Raw genomic sequence first — 22,034 nt, forward strand, 5'->3', positions numbered from 1 at the left:
ATTTTCTCTTTATATATTAGGATCTGACCATAAATATGCAACATATTCCTGCCATCAAAACTGGAGACAAAACAGAAAAGCCGTTTGTGAAAAACTAAGTACCCCCATGATTTAATAGCTTTTAGCAGCCAACTGGAGAACTGCAAGAAAACTGGCAGACGTTTGAATTGTTTAGCATTTGTGAATAATCTTTCTTACCGTAGTTTTTTGTTTGAAAAAGGTCTTCAAATCCGTTTACATTAATTGGTTCTGCAACACCACTTCTTATGTCGTCCTACTTTAGCACTATGATACACACTTAATCACAACCATAAACCTGAAATGTGTTTCATAGGTTCACCAGTCAGATGATTTTCCTTTGTCATTATTTTTTTGCTATGAAGTCAGTGATTATTCAATAGCTTCCTGGTTCACGCACTGTCTATAATAGTCAGGGCAGTTTTGTCGCAAGGTTTGAGCTCACTTTACGATCACACATCAAGACACTTGAGAAGCTTTGTCAGTGAATAGGGATTAGCCTTTATTTGTGTCTGAAGGGAGAAAAAAATACCAACATATGCCATCAACGCTGTGGACTGCGCACAATACTGGTGAGGAGTCCGGCTGGAGTTGCGCTTGTAGTTCATAACAGTCAATCACGACAAGGAGAAGTTGGCTGAGAATCCACAAAGTTGAAGAAGAAATATCAAGGCTGTGTCCATTATTGTTATCGTCGTTATTGTCAGTATTACCCGCATTGTTGACAGCAGCAAATTGTTGCTGCCTCCATGTGAAGAGTGGGCCTCAAAAACCCGCCAGAGAAAATTGCAACACGCTCAACAACACAATTACATAGAAAAATAGCACTGTCAAAAGGTTTCTGAAAGGTGTGTGTGAAAGAAAATCATAAATCCCAGATATCTCAAGAAAGAACAGAAACCTTCATATGCACTTGGAAGGAGCTTTGAGATTCCTTTTTATGGGGATTTATAGTCAAAAGTTTGTGTCAGACTAGAAATATTACCTTAAAAAGAGGACAAGAAAAAGGTTTACACATACCCACTGCAGATCGAATAAAAGCTGCTGTTGGGAATCAAAGGGTGATGTGCCAAAAATCAAAACACAACATCTCCTAAAGAAAACAGGCAGAAAGCTATTTAAAAGAAACACAAGAGCAGCAATAATTACAACTGTGACTAAATCGCAGGTAGAAAAGGGTACAGTTGGTATGTGTAAATAAGAACTGGGCAGTCCTAAAATGATTCACATCCCTACCTCTGTTAGTGTGTAACAGACCGCAGCCAGATGCCTGCCAAGCTTTGAACTTAATGCACAACATTGTGGTGCATTTGGAAAGTCTGTAACTTTTGATTCAGAAATTTTGAAATAGCATGTCAGTGCTGAAGCAAAACAAAATGTCCAAAACGTCCTTCGACTTCAAAGTACTTTTATGATTATCATGTTAGAAGAATTTTATACAAGTATATTTCCATCTGGTTCCACTTTTATCTAAATAAAAAATTTCCAAACTTCTTCCGCATCTGAATAAAATGTAGAAAAAACTGTAAAAAACAGCACAGATGAAATTGCTGTAAACCTGATCGAGTGCCTGAAGGTGGTGATAGTGACAGTGTCACTAACATGAAAGTGTAAAAGAATGTCTTGAAATGTTCATGTTTAGTATATTTTAATATCAGACAATAAAGATATTATTGTTGTTCAATATTTAAACGTGAGAAACTTTCTTATTTTAACAAAAACTCTCTCGTTAAAATGAGATCCAGGTCTTGAATTTATCTCCCAGCTTACAGTTCCATATAAAACAAATAGGAACAACTTTTTTAAACTAAAATGCTGCTTCAGTGTCAATGGGGGTGAAAATGCAGTGGGAAGAGATTCGATATTAGCATTTTAGCATGTTAGCATTGAGCTCTGACCAAGCGGGGCTTTTTTGGAGCCAGAAACAACTATTTGGATAAGATGGTGGATCTAAAATGTAATCAGTAGAAATCTCAATGGTAGAAAGTTTGCATCTTTCAGTGTTAACATAAATGTTTTTTTTTTCTTTTTCACGATTACCAATACAAAGTAGCAGCACCTCGTGGTCAACTCTCATAATAAACCTTAAACCTTTATGGCGTTCCTGAATCCAGAGCTTGACAGGCATAGCAACAGTAACTGTGGGGATTCGTGAAAAGTCCTGAGGCCTGTTGTTTAACTTTCTATGAAATATTGAAGTGAGTTGGTTTTAAACTGGACTAAACTGACAACTAAACATTAGACTACAACTTTTTCTTCAAATAAACCCTCCCAAAAATCTGGTTTTTGATTAAAGATGTTTTTGCGTCTGTTTTTATTATCATAGTTGAACAGATTTTATACCTCAGACAAAAAAAAAGAAACACCTGAGAGAAATCTTGTTTTTTTCAGTAATATATTCAATTATGTATGTTACAACTATAATCACATAATTCAAGCATATATCGTATACACATATATATCTAGTGAATACTTTAATATTTAATAGTACAGTTGTATGGTACAGTAGCAGTAGGGTGCGTTTCTCTTTCTCATTGGGTAAAGTTTGAAGGAGAAGTATAGACAAAGTGTTTGTGTGTAAATCTATATAGGAGTTTTCATTACGTTACACAACAAAAGAAAGAAAATGTGAACTAAAAATAGGAATAAAAGACAAAGAAAATATATAGGCAGTTCAGTAATGTGTTTGAGATGTGTGTTTGCATATGTGTAAATATGATTATTGTCTATTGTGTGTGTGTGTGTTTGTCAGGTGGAGGATCAGGTCAGCACCATAGAAGTCCATAACAACATCACCAACAACAATAAAGATTCAAATGAGGGAGAGGACTGGGCGTGTCTGTGTGTGTGTTTGTGTCTGCATGCTGACATTTTCAGTCACAACCCTAAACCAGTTAGCGCATTTCCTGGACATGACTGAGGAGTAAATAGAAAACACACGTGAGCAGCTCTTCTCCTAATTAAATGCAAACCTGCCAGCAAAACACTGCTTTCTTTTTCTTTGCTCTCAAACATCTGCTCACATCCAGCTGTTTGGATGGCTAATTACTTCCTGTGTTATTATTATTTTTTTTCCTTTTCTCCTTCACCTTCACAACAAAAAAAAGCCCTGTGATTATTAAAAGTCGGACACGGAATCAAGTAGAAGAAAACAACTCAAGTGCTCAAACCGAGCTCACAAGGAAAAAAAAACGAACACTAAAGTTTCTTTAAGCTATACAGTTTTTGTTTCTCCCTCTGGTCATGCTTCCGTCTCCCTTCATCGCAAAGAAAAAAAGATCATTACTGAGTTACCTCGCCTTGTCTGTGTGAAATACCTGATTCAACCTTGATACATTCTCTGTTACACATCTTCCTCGGACTAACCCGCTCCGTAACATTGAAAATAGATCTTTTTGTTTACTAGCAATAATCAGCTGAGAGGAAAAGAGTTATATGTGGCCCCATGACTGTCCAGCTGAAATCCCCGCCCCTTCCCCAATATATAAAATGTACAAAAGATTGTCTCTAAAATCCTCCTCCTTAATATCTCTGCTAATAGAAAAATATACAGTAATCATTTGTCAAAATCTCTTTGCGTTCTGGACGAAAACCCTGCATGACTTCTTCCTCCTCCTCCTCCTCCCCCACCATTTTGCTGGACTAGTTCTACCTTCCTGCCCAGTTCAAAAATATAAGATTTTTGTACTAGTTATAGAAAAACCCCATAAAACAATTACACTTCTGATCTCTCCTGGCTTGTGTCCATGCCTTGAGCTTAAAAAGTGACATTTCACTGGCATACTGTGAACTCAACACCCTGTTTGAACTGGCCAGAGCAGCAGGTCAGAATGCACTACCTGCAAAAAACGCAGTGCAACACCGGGCGCAAGCACAGCGTCGGAGGGGACGGATGCGGTGTGACCGTACAGTACAGAGTGTGGATTCAGTGAAACAGCAAATATGAAGAGTCAAGCTGGGGGAAAGTGGCATCGCTGCACTTTTCAGTCATGGCATCCTGCTAAAACTCGACCAAACTGGCCATGTTTGCGCCTGGTGTCACACAGCGCTTACTGCAGATCTACTCCGGTTTTGCCCCCTCGCCACTTCAACTAAAGTGCTGCTGTCGTTGGGTCGTACCCTTCTCTCAACTCCTCTTCCTCTCCAGATCCTTCCCCTCTTTCGTCGTCCTCCTCCGCCTTCACAAGTCTCCGTGCCGACTCTCGTACTTGTTGATGATGTTCCTGCAGCGGCCGAGCTCCTTCCTCATGTCGGCCACTTCCTGCCGGAGGGTGGCGTTCTCCCGCTCCAGGAAGGCGGCGCGCACCGAGATCTGGTTCTCCTTCAGCCGCCGTGCGTCTCGCGAGCGCTTGGCCGCCTCGTTGTTTTTCAAACGCCTGCTCCAGTACTTCTCGTCCTGTCGGCGGCGCCGGTGTGGTATGTTGGGGTGTGTGGGGGAGAAAAGGTGAAAGGAGGACAGAAAAGAAAAAGAGGAGAGAGAGTGGGATGACAAGGGTCAGTCATGTGATGAGTAGAAAGATGGCAGGAAAGGAAAAAAAGGCAACAACAGCTCAATGCTTACAACTAGAGAACATTAAAGCTACGACAGCACACAAGAACAGAAGAAACGCTACAAAGTAAGCCTAGTTTTTTGTGGAGCTGCGCAATATATCGCAAATAACCTCCCAATTCTGGTTAACAGCATCCTAGACTATTCTCAGATGGAGAACGTTAGGGAACAATGACCACTGGTGACTTGTCCAGGGTGTACCCCGCCTCTCGCCTGTTGACCATTGGAGATAGGCACCAGCACCTCTCCCAACCCCAATGGGTGGAAGAAAATGGATGGATAGATGAAAATCTACATTTTCTTGAAGCTTGCCTAACTACTGGAAGATGAAGCTTACATCAGGCAAGATTAGAAAAATGTGAGCAAATGTGGAAGAATAAATATCACTACTAGGGCTGAAAATTAATGGTGATTATCAAAGTAATCATCAACTAATTTAGTGACTGATTAATCATTAACTGGAGGCTCTAAAACATGCCATTTGAAAAGATGCACAATAAAAACCCATTGTTCAATAAACCCGGAGCGAATTCCCAATCCAGCTGTACAAAGCAGACCCGCTGAGCTGCTCTGTTGAACCAATAAACCCTCTGCAGAAATCCTGCAGCAATACTGTAGTTTGAAGGTCACATAGAAAAATTCTGACTTCTACTGAAGATCAAAGAAGGAGATTATTGGGCAGAGCAATAACATAAGAGCCTACAGAGCTGAAAAAACAGGTCAAACAGAAACCAAAACCAGAGATTTCTATCTGAACGATTTATGATGAGCGGATCAGCGTGGGTCCAAAAGAATTACTGCTTCCTTTACAGATCGATCTACATCTGGTTATCGTCAGGCCACGACTACAGGCAGAGAAAAAGGCACTTCTGCAACAATTATTGTGAGAATAAGAGTCACACGTTACCTCAGCTGTGGTGTTTTCATATTTTCATTATTTGTTTGTTTGTTTATTTTTGGAGATTTTCTCAAAAGGTTAAACCTCACTTAGCATAAAACATTTCCTGCCGCTGTGTCTGTTGGCGTAAAATCATGTGAAATAATTTGATTTGTGATGCGATTCACAAATACTCGGCACTTTAGTTTTGCAGTGCTGATCTTGCCCGTGAAGAGCTGCGCTGATATGAAACTCACCTTTAGGATTGACCCAATATCTTTTTTTTTTCCATAGCTGCACACATGATTGATGAAACTAACCGCGACTGAACACGGCGAGGTGAGTGCCTTCATCTCTCCATAAATTATAAGCGCTTCAGGAGATGCAGCTGCTCTGTGCTGAACTGTGAAACCATGAGCAATTGATCACAGCTTTGCCTATTGTGCAACGAGCTGAGGACAAAATATTTTAGAGCTCTTGTCAAGAGGCATTAATACCAGCTGGACGTCACGCTCCCTAAGGTTTTTTCTTTTTTTTTAAGTTATTTCAGCACAGAGCGGTGACCTTTGTGATGATCAAGTTAAGACTTTAGATTTAGATTTTTATTTTTTTGTCTCATGTCATTTGAATCAGAAGAAAGTCCCTGATTGATTATTGGAAGTCAACTCTTTTTTTTCTGCAAAATGTGATCAAATCATGAAATAAATGCTCTATTCAGAGTTATGTTGACATATTCATTGTGTCGTTTAGCACATAATTATAGTGTGGCATCTAGATCAACAGAGTTTGAAGCCAGTCAACCAAAAATATTTAAACTCTCCAAAATGTAAATATGAAATTACATGTAATTATAAATATATCTATATTTTGCGTGGATCATAATTTGTATTTGCTGGATTGATGTACCTACAGTTAAACACGTTTCTCTCACTGAGATTCAACAAAGAAACACTCTGCTACAGTGAACAGACAGAAGTGGATTGTGGGAGATGTAGTACCTTCTGTTCGTCTGGGACCAGCATCTTGCGAGCCTTTTTGATCATCGGCTGAGGCTTCAGCTCGTCCTCCGAGAAGCGATGCCGCCGTGGGTCAAACGCCTCCTGCCCCGGCACGCTGGACAGTGCCAGGTCTGCCGGGTCAGGGTCAAAGTTCACCATGATGTCGCTGCTGCCGTTGGAACCAGCCGGAGGCCCGGGTGGCCCTGGAGGGCAGGTGGAAGTGGGCGAGGGGTCCTGGGGCACTGACTGCCCACCTACGGAAAACAAAATATGTATTTTTGGATTTTTATTAGGTTCCTGACAGATATGTCTGTGTCCCAGGATACATATTTAATTTCATCTTCACATAATTCCAAGATTATTCACAATTTATTTATTTAAAAAATTGGATCTTTACATCCAAATTTTTTACTCTAAGACATATTAAATGTTTCAGTGAGATAGTAAATAACTAAATTCAGTGTAACTACACCACCAAACAAAACATTATTTAAATTGTGTGCTAAGTCCTTTTAATCGCCTTCATGTTTCCACTGATGTCTGATCTGCTTTACACGCCACCGGCATACAAGGAAAACAGAAACAGCAGCTTAATTACTCGTTTGGTTGTCCACTCATCATCATCATCATCATCATCATGGAGTTTTACTTTCAGCTGCAGATTAGAGTCCATCTGCTGCCAGAGAGCAACAGCAGAGCTGAAGGCAAACAGGATGGAGATGATGGAGGAAAAGATCCCAACAGAGGGAAATGGAATGAGACGACCAAGAAAGAGATTTTACGATTTTGTGTCAGATGAAGCGGTTCTGTGCTGATTTGTCCATATGTTTAGAGCCATTATCATAATCCTGGTGAAAGACCCAACAACGACCCATCTTAAGCTGACAGAAGTCTTCAGAGTGAAGTGCCCTGGTGGTTCACAGAGTTCAAAACCCTTACAACTACAAGCAAAGCAAGCCCACAGCATCACAGATCTGCCACTTAACAGTGAATGCAAAAAAAAAGCCTCTTTACCAGTTAGCATGTAGCATCTAATGGTTGTTATGGACATTTAGTATAATATTTATTTTCCTTTACCGTAAAATAAATTAACATACATCCGCCTTGTTTGTATGATTGGTTTTCTTGACTCTCCCATTAGGAAAGATATATTAAGAAAAATGGATCATATTTATGTTACAGAAAAAAAGAGTATTTACAGATCATTCCAGGACACTCTGATCAACTTAAAAAATAAAATAAAATAAATTATAAATTATCATAATGCTGCACTTACATTTATTTTATACGTTAAAGGCTGACAATAATTGTTCCTACTAGTTATCATTACTTATACTTATTAAAAAATAACCAATTAATCAGATGATTCTAAGATTTATTGTTAGAAACAGGAAATTCATAGATATTTTTTCAACAAGTTCTTGGTATAATGAAAACCTCGGGGTATTGGTCTGTTTTTGGAGTTGCATAAACCAAAGCTGTACATTCTGTCCCCCAGGCTTCACCCTGAGCCTGAAATGTCCATGAAGGGGATTACCCCACAGGTCATGAACATTATGTTCCAGTTCATCTCAGAACAGCAGTAAAGAAGTTCTGGCTGTTTCCTCCCCCTTTTCTCTCTGCTGTTTTCTACTTAATTATGGTTGTGTTCAATGTGTAAAACTTGCTTTTAAAATCTGTTGGGCACTTAAAACTTGTTCTTAAACAAAGCAAAAAAAATGCAATGACAAAGTTTATCCACCTGGTGTCAGTGTTGAGTCAGAAAAACTTGCCAGAGCAGAAGTCGGATTTTCTTTCTGTTCTTTGACACATTAAAAATCTAATTTCACTTCAGATCTACAATAAGACATTAATGATCACTTGCATACAATAAAATGTTGATTCAAGAATGCATAATGTACATACATTTGAGACTATTTTAGGCCTAAAATAGTGTAGTGAGAGTACGAAATGACCAGGAATACAAAGCCTAATTAAGGCCAAATCAGCCAGTGGATCCTGCTGGTACATTATGTGCCAGTGGATGTGAAATCCTTCCATGGAGCTCTTTAGCCTGCAGCTATTCTGCTTTAGCCCATCTTTGCTTTTCTGAACGGAACGCCACAGAACCAGGAATAGTAAGTCCATTCTCAGCCAAATCATTGCACTCGCTAGTTATCATGACATTTCTTTCCAGTTTGTGCTAACTGGAGAAACCTTATTTTAGTGCAAGGACATATCGCCTCAATAGGGAGAAATTCAAATGTTAGCTTAGAAATCATTCGGCATTAGTCAGAAATGTATTGTGGCAACATTTGTAAGACACTTCAGAGCTCCGGGCTTTGTGCCACCATTTATAAATAGCTGTGTAAATGGAGAACAATATCAACCAAAACAGTGGTGGGAGCATCACACATAGTTTTCTGCTGCTTTTCCCGATGTGTAACCACAAAAAATATAGAAAGCTGCTTTTAATGAACATATTTCAAATATTTATCTATAGAAACTATGGGTTTGCCATCAAATTCACCTTGCTTTACTGTCTTGAGGACAGAAAGTATTTCGTACAAACCATTTTCCGGGGCTTTTTCTGCATGCAAAGCATTTTTTTTTTTTACATGAATGTCAGTCAAAGCAGCAGAACTGACACTGATTTGCTGCTTGCCACCTGCTGCTGCTGCTTGCTGTCAGTCATGTCATTATTCAGATCAGCTAAAAAAAACACAACCAACCTCTGACTGACAATGCATGAAGAAAAGTGGTAGGGCTGAATGAAGTGAAGCAATTTTGTGAGAATCCCTTCTTGTAAGACGTCCAGCTGAAAACATTTACTCATTGAGTGGACATGTAAACTTTGTGAATGGTGGAGGTTTTCAGATTTGAACTCCGGCTGAACTCGGAGATAAAATCTTCTTAGTGTTGTTTACATTCAGTTTGGCTCCTTCTGGACTTTGCTGATGGCTTCCTTGATGAGCGCAGAAAACTGGCCCTGGTTTACACTTTTACTTCGCATCTTATACCACATTACGTAATTTCAATTGGATGCAGTTTTATCCAAAGTAGAGGTTTGATTTAACTGCATAGTGACATGCAACCATCATGATTCTTCATCCTCAGCAGTAACGATGTAAAACTGAATCTTGTTTGATTTCTTACTTTTTACCCCTCATACTTACATACACTTTTCAAATGTTTGATTAATAATTAGCTTATGGAAGGTTTTCAATACATTTTTCTAAAGAACGTCTGGCCGTTGTTTATTTAGCAGAGAAAAGTGTTGGTGTAAACTTTGAAACCGGAGCCTTTTTTTGTAGAGAAAGAATCAATATGTCTTCTTTGCCACATCATCACAGCTTACCAAAACCCTCTATACTAAACATTTGGGTGCATTTTGGGTCCATGTGACTTTTGTTTATAAGTCCTTGATTGATTACCAGTCTGCACTGAGTAGTCAAGATATCCAGAAGCATAAAAAGTCATTTTTACCAGTGAGTACACGGCAAAGAGAACAAGCAAAGCAGAAAAGAAAAATTTTTAGACCTCCACTTAGCAAGTAGTTGATAAAAGCCTACATGACTTTTTCAACCCTGTCCTCTATATACTCTAAAATGTTGGTGCCTTTTTTCTGAGCTTTTGAGAAGTTACCTTCAATAGTCAAGGGTAAACTCAAAAAATGTCTTAAACTGAATTTATTCCTGTTTTTATGCGGTGTTAATTCAATAAAAAAAAATCTCAGAGCACTATACCTGAATAATGTGCAATTTATATTTTGTTACAAAGGATCAATTTAATTTGATCCCTTGCATTTGACAGCCACTTTATTAGATCTTTTTGGTATTTGATTGGACCGTCTTTGTCTTCCAAACTGCCTTAATTCTTTGTGTTGTATTTAATAACATTTCAGAAACATTCAACATAGCATCATGCAATTGGCACAGATTTGGTAGCTAAAAATCCATGATATGAATTTCCCATTCCAACACTTCCTGAAGGTGCATTACCTGCATACCATTACACCACCAGCAGCAGCGGCATGAACCCTTCATACAGGGCAAGATGGATCCACACCATCAGGTTCACAAAGATTCTGACCCTACCAAATGGAAGTGGCAACTAAAACAGAAACTCATCAGACCAAGCAAAGGGTCCCACTGATATTGTCCAATTATGGTGAGCCTGTTGTCAAAAAGGACAAACTAACTTCCTTTCAATGGATTTGCCATCTTTAACAGACCATTCTGCAAGGATGAGAGATACTAGTGCTTGAAAATCCCAGCAGATCATCAGATCATTATTTTTTAAGCCTTTAAATCGCATCGCTCTGTTGCTACACATATCATACATCGTCTATACATTCTTTCCCGAACTACCACAACGCTAGCATACTGAAATACACTGATTCTTCAGCTCTCTGATGGCCTCTACAGGCAGCTCAGGGGCATTACAGCAACAGATCAGTCCCCTGTACATCATTGGCTTTTTGTGCATTGGTCTTAGGTGGGAAAAAGGGTCTCAGTTCTGGGTTGAACATGCCTGCTGACTTGCTTTGGTATTTTTGAACAACACATCCTTTTAGTTTATTACAAAGACCCGAATGTCAAGAGAAAACATATCAAAAAACTTAGAGCACTATAGCTCCAGAAATATTTAAAATATTAGTAAAACATCTGTATCGTTTGACGCAAAATATAAAAAAATGCATTTGCACCAATGCATAAGCTCTTTTTTTGCACTCTTGCCTATTAATCACAAAGAATCACTAAATATGAGGAATATATGAATCTATACATTATTTGTTCCATCTGTGAATCCTGCTGATGATTCTCTGGCAGCTGAAAGGGGTTGATCCTGGATATGTCTGTCCAAAGCCTTGTCCTAATAAAAGCCATTTTGGGTGAAAAGTTGACGCTGATCCAAGAACATGGCTTCTGCTGCTGCCGGGTAAACAGCCGCCTAACGCGGCCCCGTCTGGCTTCATTTCCTGTCTGAGAGCAGGAGGCATTTGGAGGAAGCAGCCGTTGATTCTCTCTGCTTGGATTAATTTAACTGAGATTATGTGTTTCTCTATTTCTGCACGCCAGGCTCTTATTCATTTATATTTCAGTGAGTAAATGATGTGAAACTAAGATTTAAATTCGCCAATATCTTGCAAATGAACCTATCAGAACACAAAGGTCATGATGTCAACAAGAAAACATAAAACCTTTTCAAGGTCTTTGCCCATCTAGTGAGATAATCTTAAAGGTTTCATTCCTAATCATGCTTAATCAAGTCAAGAAATACAAGTTAAAATCCTTCATTATTAGAACAGAGGAAGCAAGTATGAAGACACTTTCCAACAGTGTCTTCAGTCTCAGGTTTCTTCAGAAGAGCTGCATTACAGACAGCTACAGGAGATCCTTCCTGCCCACAACAATCAGCATCTATGACAACTCTGGAGAACTTTGAGAGTCGCAACATTAATTTTTCATTTTTGAGAGCAGCAAAGTGTTTTAAAATGAAACTGAATTGAATATTGATACATCAAGACCTTTTCCTTTGCTTCATTTTTAGGATTATTTTGTTTTTTTATTTTATTTTGAGCTGTCATTTCACTCAGATGTTTGCCAACAACATGTGAAGACATCAGCTGCCGTGGGCAGAGACGCCCACAGCAGCAGAAAATAGAGAGCCTCCGGTTCGAGAGTCAGGTGAGCAGCTCTTCCTCTTGACTAATCTCTTGTTTGATCCATTGAAAATCTCACGTGATCCACCTACATGTAAATCTGAATGCAACAAACTCACAGCTGCAAAAAAAGGCATTTTGGCAGGAAGGTGATGCAGAAATATGTTTAAGAGAAAACACGCAATAAAAGCTGGAAAAAAAAAACAGACTAATTCTATGTTGTCCTAAAAATAAATCAGGTTGTCATTTTCTGAATCAGCTTTCTTATGCAGTAAAAGGAAGCAAAGCTATTACAAAAAGAATGATAATCATGCTAATTATACAAGGAGAAAGATAACAATTAACATGCAGAAATTACTGTAATTTAGCTAATTTTGTGTATCTTTTTCGCTGACTTTTCACCCTTAGCAAATTCTTATTGCAGCCTTTAAAATTGTATTTACAATTACTGCACTGTACTCAATTAGTTCTTCAAAAGAGTTCCCACTACAATTTAAAGCAATTACAAGAAGCAGCAAATGAAAATGTTGTGTTTTCTTTTATTGGCTAACATTAAATAAAACAGGGCTGACTTTTATTGTTTTCAGCAAAACATATTTTAATTTAGCTGTTCTTATCAGCTAGGAAGAGTTTGGACCTTGAACCTTTTCCTCTTATTTATTTTGCATTTCTACGAGAGCAGCTCTGCTCTCTGGCCGATTCCAGATTCATGAGCAGCAAACACCAATTTCATCCAGTTTGATTTGAATGTCAACCACGATCCACTCTGATTTAACACAGCACGGCTCAACGCAGCGTAATGCAATGAAATAAGATGATGCAGAGGAATGAGGCTCAAAATTGAAACAATGGGCAGTATGAGAAATCTCTCAAGAAAGAAACGTGTTTATGATTTTTGGTGAGTCAGCCATCATTATCCATGCCCACTTATCCGTGCAGGATTGCAGGAGATAGCTTGTGCCCACCTCCAGCAATCATTGGGCGAGAGGTGGGGTACACCCTACCGGTTGGGAGAACATTCAAAACCACCGAAATAAACACTCACTTCCCTGATGAAGCCCATTCTGCAAAAATAGCTATTAACAATGGGAAGATGTACAGAAATGCAGAAATAATGTCATGCCAATTGCTTTAGATAAGAGATATTGGAAAGCAAACAATTTTTCACATTTAAATTTAAACACAAAAAAAATTCACTCCTCCTCCGTTCTGTGCTGCTGACTATCGGTGATCCATCCAAAGACTTAAACCAGGAAGTAACTATATTATTAAGTGTCCAATACAATATATATAAATACAGTTAGTATAGTTTGACAGTGCAGTCATTACCTGCAGTAGAAGCTGTTTATGTCTTTGTTTAGTATCACCATAAGTGTTTCCCAAATGCTGAAGCTAATAACTAATCTGAGCTGAGCTTCTTCTTTTTCTACCATCCTAAAACATTCACAAAATGCTAATTCTGATGATGTCTGTGGAACATTTAAACCACCATCCTGACTGAGTATGATGGTGAATTTTCTAGTTTAATTTCTCTATTCTGAGTGGAAACAGAAAACCAGTCCACTTCAACATTATTTCAGATGGAAGATTGCTATCCTCTCTACTATGTAAATATTGACAGACTTCAACGTAATGCAAAAAAGAAAGTGGTCAAGAGTCACACTAGCATTTAAATAAACATTTTGGAGAAATACGAGTGGTCTTTAGATGGTAAAGGTCCACTTTGGAACTCTGCCAGCTCAGATAAGCCATTAGGCAAATACTAATCTGCTGTTTTTATTATTGGAGATGCGAGATGAGCTACAAACTCCAAATAAGTTATTAAATACTTATAAAAAATTACCTAATTGTCCTGTTAAGCTCAGACTGTTCCACAGCCGTTACACCCGGAGGCAAAAGCAGAACCACTGTGAACTGAGCGGAACGTTGTACTTTAATGTTGGGTGAGTAAATCCGGCGGGCGGTGCCTTTGTTATGCTGGTTGTGCCAAAACGTATACAACATCAAACAGAGATTCTGTTATTAATACACATGATCAGGGAATAGACACCTTTTATTTTTCACCTCTAAATATGATTGCTGGAACAGTTTCATATCAGCTTGTTTGTTTAACCCAGTTCATTTTAAACCTGTCAGATAATGAAATTGATTTAACTAATGCTTTACAATTAAATATTTAAATTTTATTGTAATTATTTTTGCTGATTTGCCATATACTGCAGGTCATTTCGGACCAAACATTTCTGTTGTGATATTTAAAAGCAACATATTGGCAGCCGTTCAATCAGGCGAAGATGATTGAAACAGAAATGATGGAAACAATCAATTGGATATTTCACACTACATCTATGACAAAGAAATTGCCAAAGTTTCTGTTTCAGACACATTAGTAAGTCAGAAAAATGGAGCAAGTAGAAAAGATTTCAGTGCAGAAACACAGTCCAGTAGCAGGAATCTTTGCTATTCTAATTGTGGCTTGTGCAGCAGCTATGACAAAAGTCCTTCAGATACAGCTTTGGGCTTAGCATTACTTTTAGAAACATTTACAACAGCATGAGTAATAATAGTCGCAGCAGACCTTGTCAGCAGCTATAATCAGATGAGGACTTTGAGCAGCATTTCATTTCCTCTTTGTTTGTTTCTGTCATGGAAGATACAAAGACAAGCTGTGAACTCTGTCAGCAGCTGCTTTTCTTTTCTTTTTTTTCCATTTACAAGCTGGGAAGAGAACACGATGTGATATAAGGAGTGTGTTACATGAATAGGGCTTCCCTCCCTGGAATGTAAACATTGAGGCAGGTCCACGCTCCACCGCCTCTTTATGCTTTCAAGTTAAATTCTTCTGTCTTTGGCAACTACGACAGTGTTAGGGTCATACTAAGAAAAAATAAAGAGAATTAACTAATGATATTACATGATGAAGTCAAATAATACTACAACTTTATTCGCGTAATATTTTCTTTTTTGGCCCTAATTCTTCATCTTAGGCAACACCCAGGATTCAGAGAGATGTTTTAATTCCAGACTTGTTAGAGATCAGACTCTTCCAGGTCAATACTGGTTTCCAGTTTTCTTTGAGGTCTGGCTTGCCTCAGATTTTCCAGATACACATAAAACTGTTTGAAGTTTGATAGCGGTAGTAGTTTGGGTTCAGCAGGAAATGATCTAATTCCATGATTTTATCCTCATTTATGCATCAAAGCACATGTCCCAGATCATTATCTGATTATTATTGCACTCATAAATATACAAAGTGCACACGGTGGGTTGGTTTGTTTATAGGCAAATAGTTGGAGTTCATTGCTTTGAGAGTTAATCAAATTTTTCAGTTTGACTTGAACATCACAGGGTCAGCTTCAGAGTTTATTTCTCTTAAAGTACCAAATACTGAATTACTTGCATATAACAATGGAGTATGTGTCAACTAGATGACATACAAATAAAATAATTTAATAGTTTCTTTGAATGATTGTTTAGCTTTGGCTTATCCAGGTTTCAATTAATTTCTATTGCTCAAAAAAATGGGAAAAAATGGGACTTGTGTCTCCTAACTTCACCGTGAGAATCTGAAAAAAGACAGACGGTGCGTAAAAACCGAGACAGGCCTGGACTCGCACACTTGAACAAACACACACAGGCACGTGTGTGTTCACATGAGTGTACAAAAACACCAGAACACCGACGCACACCAGAAACAGCTGAGTCCAGGTGACACACCCCGGGAGTGTTGCACCCAGTGTCAACACACCGACTGCGTGTTATGTCACAGCATTATGGAGATCGTAGTGACCTCCCCCTCCTGTCACCGTCGTCTTTCCAAATCACCGCTGACGCTCTGCCAGTGGTCAGATCAGATTATGACACACTGACTGGGCCTCTGAATGCATCAGATGACGGCGTGCAGATGCCACATGGCAGGTTTACCATGAAATGCTGCTGTTTACTGAAGCCAGCATTCGTTTTTTGTTCTCTCTCTCTGTACACATTTGAGATAAAAAGAGGATTTCTGCTTCGTTGTTAAGTAAATAGGCACTGACAGGTCCTGACAAACATAATAGAGGGAACAAAAACATTTAGGACGGTCTGTTGAAAGGCTTAGGTCTTCTTAAATCTCAGCTATTTACTTGTCACATAAATTTAAAACATTTTGCAGACTCAAGTAGGGTGGAAAAGGCTTTTTTATTCCTTTTTTGGTAAATTATCAGTTTGATGTTGTAGATTTGCCAAAATAAATCAAATTATGTTAAAAGTAAGAAATAAAAGAATGCAGAAGCAAAAATAGGGTGTTTGAACACAATGACCACTGTTATAAGGGTGAAAATAATAACGTATTATTACATCCATTGAGGTCAGAGATCCACTAAGAAATTGTCTGGTTCCTGGATTCTGCTGAGATTTAGCCTGTTTGACTCCAACCAGTGATCTGATCAGACGATCTCACCAGATCACTATGAACATAGAACAAAAACAACAGGTAAGTGCTCAAAGTTAACTATTTTCAGTAACAGTGAAGTGTTTAAAAAGGCTTAAGAAAAATTTATTTAGGAGATGCTAAAAAATATTTTAAAGAAAACTAATTTCTACGAGTTAAAATATGTCAGATGTCAATGCTATGGGACCACCACTACAAGTAGGCTCTTTCCTGACTTGCAGAATAGCATCTGCCTGCAGATATGGCCCAAGATTCCCTCAAAATATATCGTGAAAATACAGTCATTCTGATATTGGTGTGTGTATAAAACTCCAAGACTGTTTGGAGTGCAAAAATTGTTGGCTAATATATTCCGAGTGTATGAACTTGCATTTTTCATCCGGATGTGACATGCAGCCAGTTGGACAGAGGCCCACGGCAGCAGATGCTCAGTCTGGACACACATGACATTCCTCAAACCCAGTCTCAGCTGTACGATCACCAACACATCTGCAGATTTCATCATACCGGCTCTCTCTACCACCTCAGATTCTGATTCTGGTAGAAGAAAAAATGAATATAAAAGACAATATTATTAGGGAGTCTATTGAAAATAATCTCACTTAGCTGAATATGACTGCTTAAAGTGCACAACTGCACAGCAAGTAGTTTAAAATATAGTGTTTATGGTCTGTTTGTTACTCAGGATAAGTTTGCCATGTCTTAAAAAAAAATCACACTTGACACTCCAAACAGTTCATCAAACCAATTACATTAAACTGATGATGTGCTTTAAAAAAGACAGAAACTATTGGACCTTTAATCAATCAGATCAGCACAAATAAGAAACTGGCTTTGGGGTAAGTAACTCTAGAACCTGCTAAACCAAGACGTAAAAGTGTTTTATAATGATGCCATTAATGTTATTCCTCACTGCTCTTTAATTGCTTACCATTTTTATATACACTCCAGGTTAAGGATGTGTGAAAAACATTTAATTATGAGTACATTAATCAGTGGGGCAAAACTACATGCAAGACAATAACTGCTGCCAAACTTATTAACACGCTTATCTAGTCCTATGAAATCATTATTTTTTTAAAATATAATAATATTTGATGTTTTTACTTTTATCAAAATGTCTAGAAACAACAACAAGAAATTGGTTACAGGATTAAACCAGCCTGTATCTAGAGTGAGAGCAAATTCCTTTTTAAAGTTTAAAGCAACTGTTACTCTGACAAACAAGGCAGAATATGAATCCATGTTTATTTTTTCACCAGACAGTGAGCAGGATGATACAGAAGGTTAAAAAAAGAACAAAATAAACACATCTCTAAGTCTCAAAAGTTTCCAAGTCGTCATAACAGCATTTAACACAATCTACATGCTAAGCAGGTAGCAGACATGCCAGGAAAAAAAAAAAAACATCTACCTCTATGCAAATGTTTGGAGTTTGCTTGACTAACAGGAAATCTGAGCCAGGGTCAAATGAGGTCGAGGCTGAGCTTCTCGGCAACACAACAAACCCTGCAGGTGTGTCTGACATCTGATGATTTTAAGGTGGAGGATCTGTGATGCTGTGGGTCTGATTTTCTGAGTTTTTAAAACCTAACTCTGCAGGATAATGATCCAAAATATAATGAACAGAAAAGCTAGAAACAAAAGAAACTTTTTTATGGTCATCCACAGACCAAAAGGTGATAAAAATCCTTTGGTGAGCTGAGAAACTCATGATTTTGACTAAAGGGGATAAGAAAGGCATGAATAGCAGTAGTGAGGGATTGTTTCCATCAATTTGTTTTGCTCATTTAGAAATGTGTAATTGAAAATGTTTTTAAAAAATTCTAAATTTAAATGAAAACCTCTTTAAAAAACATTTTTTATGCCTGCATACATTTTACACAACAAAATAATGTGCACTCATTTTGTTAGTGTTCACATTTGAAGGTAGACCTGCTTTGGAAACATTTCATCATCATAAATGTCAAGAATTGTTGCATCTTTAGTTTAAAATTGTGGATTTTTTGATGTAATAAGTCAAATTTATTTGGAAATCTGAATGATGTCACAGAATGCTTTCAGGAGGAGTTTATTTAGGCGTGTAATCTATGCCATGAGCACGTTGTGAAATGTGAGAAATGTTAAGAATTAGTGCCTGAACTTGTCTCCTGTTTCCTCCAGTGTTTGTTTACTCTGTAATCTCCACTCCTTCCTCCTTCTGTAAATCTCCCCCTGCTCTGCTCTCCGTTTCCTCCTCCTCCCCTCCCCTCCCTTCCACTCCGTCTCCTGCTCTCGCTCGCATGCTGCCTCTCCAGCTTGGATGATCTCTGCAGCGGCACGTGATGTGGCGGCTGCACATGGCCCGGGCGTGTGAGAGACAGGGAGAGTGAGAGAGATTTCTGAACATGCAGAGCGAACTCTCTACCCCACCCCCCGCCCCCCTCCCGCTCTCTCTCTCTCTCTCTCTCTCTCTCTCTGCTGTGTTATAGAGTGCAGAGTCAGTGTCTCATTTAACCCTACACTTCCCTGGATTAATCACAGCCTTGAATGTTAAATCACTGGTTGCCTAAGCTCGCCATTATCCTTTTAAAGAGACAAGCGCCCGGTTTAGTCGCTGTGCAACCAGCTAAGGATTTCATCATTTCATGAGAGGAATTTAGAACCGCCATGTTTGCAGAAATTGTGATTGACTGCATACATAGTTCCATCTCAGTTGTGGGTTTGAGCTGTTACTGTTGTGTTGCTCCAAAGGTCAAGGATGGTCTAATCGGTGTTTAGGTCAGCTGCCTTCTGAAAGTGATAAGAATCGCCTCTTTTGAACTGCTGAGCTTTTCCAACACAGGCTGGAGAAAACAAATAAAATGCAAAGGATAAAATATATTTGCATTTATTAAAAAATGTAAAGTTAAACCTGTCGCAATAAAACAGTTAACCGCATGATAAATTAAAACAAGCTCAATAATGTCTATTTGCATGATTGATTGTTTTTCTTGTGTCTCTCTCTCTTTTTACCAAAGACCGGATGACAGCGAGGCTTCAGTTTTTATTTTTTTGGGGGGGATATTTTACTATTCTTCCAGTTCCAGTGTTAAATATTTCTTAGAAATTAAAGTTTATTGAGCTATGAGGAGACATACTTGCGTTATCATATTATATTATTTGACAATGGTCTGAAAAATAATATTGTCACTTATTGCAATAACTTCAGGGATAATTTATCATTCAGCAAAATTTGTTATTGTGACGCCTAAGGGTACATTGTTCTCAAAAATGTATTATTTATAAATGTACATTAGCACTTTTTGTGCTAAACATTTTGGGGAATATGAAAAAGCATTTTGTACATTCTTGTACAAAATGTGTCAAATCCTGGAATCTTTGTCTAACCAAACCCAAAGACATCATCAGATTATTACAGATCCTCTGAACCTAACATATTCAATTCTACTATTCACAAAACAACAAAGTAATGACTTATACATCAAACTTAAACAACTTAAACTGTTTCTGCAATCAAGAAAAACATCAGAATCTTGAAAAGAAAACAGCAAACCCAAATAGAGAAAGTGCTTAAAGTCCTGCAAGGCCATCGTCTATAGATTTTCAGAGATTTTCCCTCCAGGAAGTGTTAATATTAATTATCATCAAGTGAACAAAGATCAGCACTGGTGTACTTGGGATGCCTGCCAGGAAGAAGCCACAGCTATTCAAAAATAATGTTGCAGCATGTTTGCAGTTAGGAAGTGATTTAGCTTAAATATGACGAGAAAACCAAAGGCCTTCCTGTTAAATATCTGCAAACCAGAACTTAATTAGTTTGCTCATTTAAATTTTACCTTTAACTGATTCAAAGCTACACTAAGCAACAGCAGAGTTCAGTCTGAAGCATGTAAACATGGAACAACACCTCGTATTTGTTTTTTCACTACAGTATAACGTGTTGGCTTCATTTGCATAATTGTCTTAAAGCATAAAAACAAGCTTAAACAAACCTAAACTATTTTTCACACGTTGCACATATGAATACAAACATCTTCACAGCTAAACCACTCAATGATAAGGAAAGTATTCTGCTTTGCTTTTAAATATTGAAAATGAGATAATGCAAAAATATTATTTAGTATTTATATTATCGAGTCTGTCTAAAAAACAACAAAATCAGACATGCATATCTGTTTATAACATCTCAAACTTGACTGGCCTGTTTGTGATTCTCAGACCATATGAAGCATTTCAGCATAAATGTTCTATCTGCTCATCCACCTCTGCCTTTATTGTCAGTCTCCACACGTCTGTTTCTCCACTGGATTCCCACAGAGTTGGGAGGACAGATCAGCCTCGAGCAAAAGAACAACTGATCAGACTTGTGATTTTTTTTTTTTCACTTTACCATATTTTTCCTGTCTTTTTTCATATCGTACTTCACCTGAAACACAGTCAGATGTGACGAGCTGACAGCAAGACAAGATTCCAGATTCTACGGTTATTCGTAGAAATGTCATCTACTCTGATCCTTTGGATCTGTGGCGTAACATTTGCTCGTTGTTAAAGAACGCCTGGGTAACAGCTGAGGAAAATCTGAGCGGCACATGTTTTCACGTTTCACGAGTAATGAGTTCATGCAATGGCTCTAGGGAATGTTAAGATAGCGATCTGTTTGCAATTTAATTTTTTTTTCTCTTTTGTTGGATATGATGACCTGGACGCGATGAAGTAATGAATTTCGATAAACTTTTGGGATCAATATTTTTCTTAGTAGAAAGCAATGAATAGAAACTTGCTACAGGTCAATTTCAATTTTAAAATAAGGATTCTCATTGTCTCAGAGAATGCTGTTTCACTTTATGATGTAGACTTATTTAAGTATCTGCCAACAAATAGAGCTTGCCATTCATTATAAGTATATCTTAAATGCAAAAACAGCCAGAAAATCATATTTATTTACTTATTTCAAATCCAAAAACAGATATGGGTGTCAAATGCAAAATCGTACACTTTTTAAAAAGTTTTATACATTTTGATACATTATCACAGATTTTTTTTTTTTTAAAGTAAATACTCTTGCCCAAAACATGGATAAAAACTAACATAAGTGTAAGTTTTTATGCATGCTTAAATTAGATGTTTACATACATTGCAATCATTAATTCCACTGTAAAAGCAGTTCAGTTCACTTTCCTTTTGGAGCTATAGACAGAACTATCTAGTTGTTAATCTCAGGAAAGCTTAAACAATTTATTATTGAATCCATTCTGTACAACACCAGCACCACAGAAACAAACATGTTTGAAAGTTATCACAGATTTCTAAGAGTTAAAAACGTCTACCTGACTGCAAAAGGTGCAGCGGCTTGCAGATGGTAACAAAAAGCATGTGATGGAGTTGAAACTTAAGGAACAATAACCAGATACTACTTAAAGGTGTAGGTAAATTTTAGAGAAAACCTTGTGCATCCCATGTTTGTTTTGAAAATCTTTCTGTTTTAATCATTACCATCTGAAAAACTGGTTCAAATGTATCATTAAAGCCTGAAA

General features: G+C 37.9%; 1 protein-coding gene across 1 annotated transcript in view; it reads right to left on the bottom strand.

Annotated features, from left to right (window-relative positions):
* Positions 1 to 495: 495 nt before the first annotated feature.
* Positions 496 to 22,034, bottom strand: part of dbpa (D site albumin promoter binding protein a) — a 36,427-nt gene continuing 14,888 nt past the window's right edge. The window contains exons 4-5 of the mRNA XM_014990209.2: positions 6,443 to 6,696; positions 496 to 4,414 (exon numbers count right to left, since the gene is read on the bottom strand). Coding sequence (XP_014845695.2) covers positions 4,199 to 4,414; positions 6,443 to 6,696 — 470 coding nt within the window. The 3' untranslated portion in view covers positions 496 to 4,198. The remainder of the gene's footprint in view (positions 4,415 to 6,442; positions 6,697 to 22,034) is intronic.

This window comes from Poecilia mexicana, unplaced genomic scaffold (assembly GCF_051168715.1).
Source record: "Poecilia mexicana isolate PSO_F unplaced genomic scaffold, ASM5116871v1 scaffold_11, whole genome shotgun sequence".
NCBI lineage: Eukaryota > Metazoa > Chordata > Actinopteri > Cyprinodontiformes > Poeciliidae > Poecilia > Poecilia mexicana.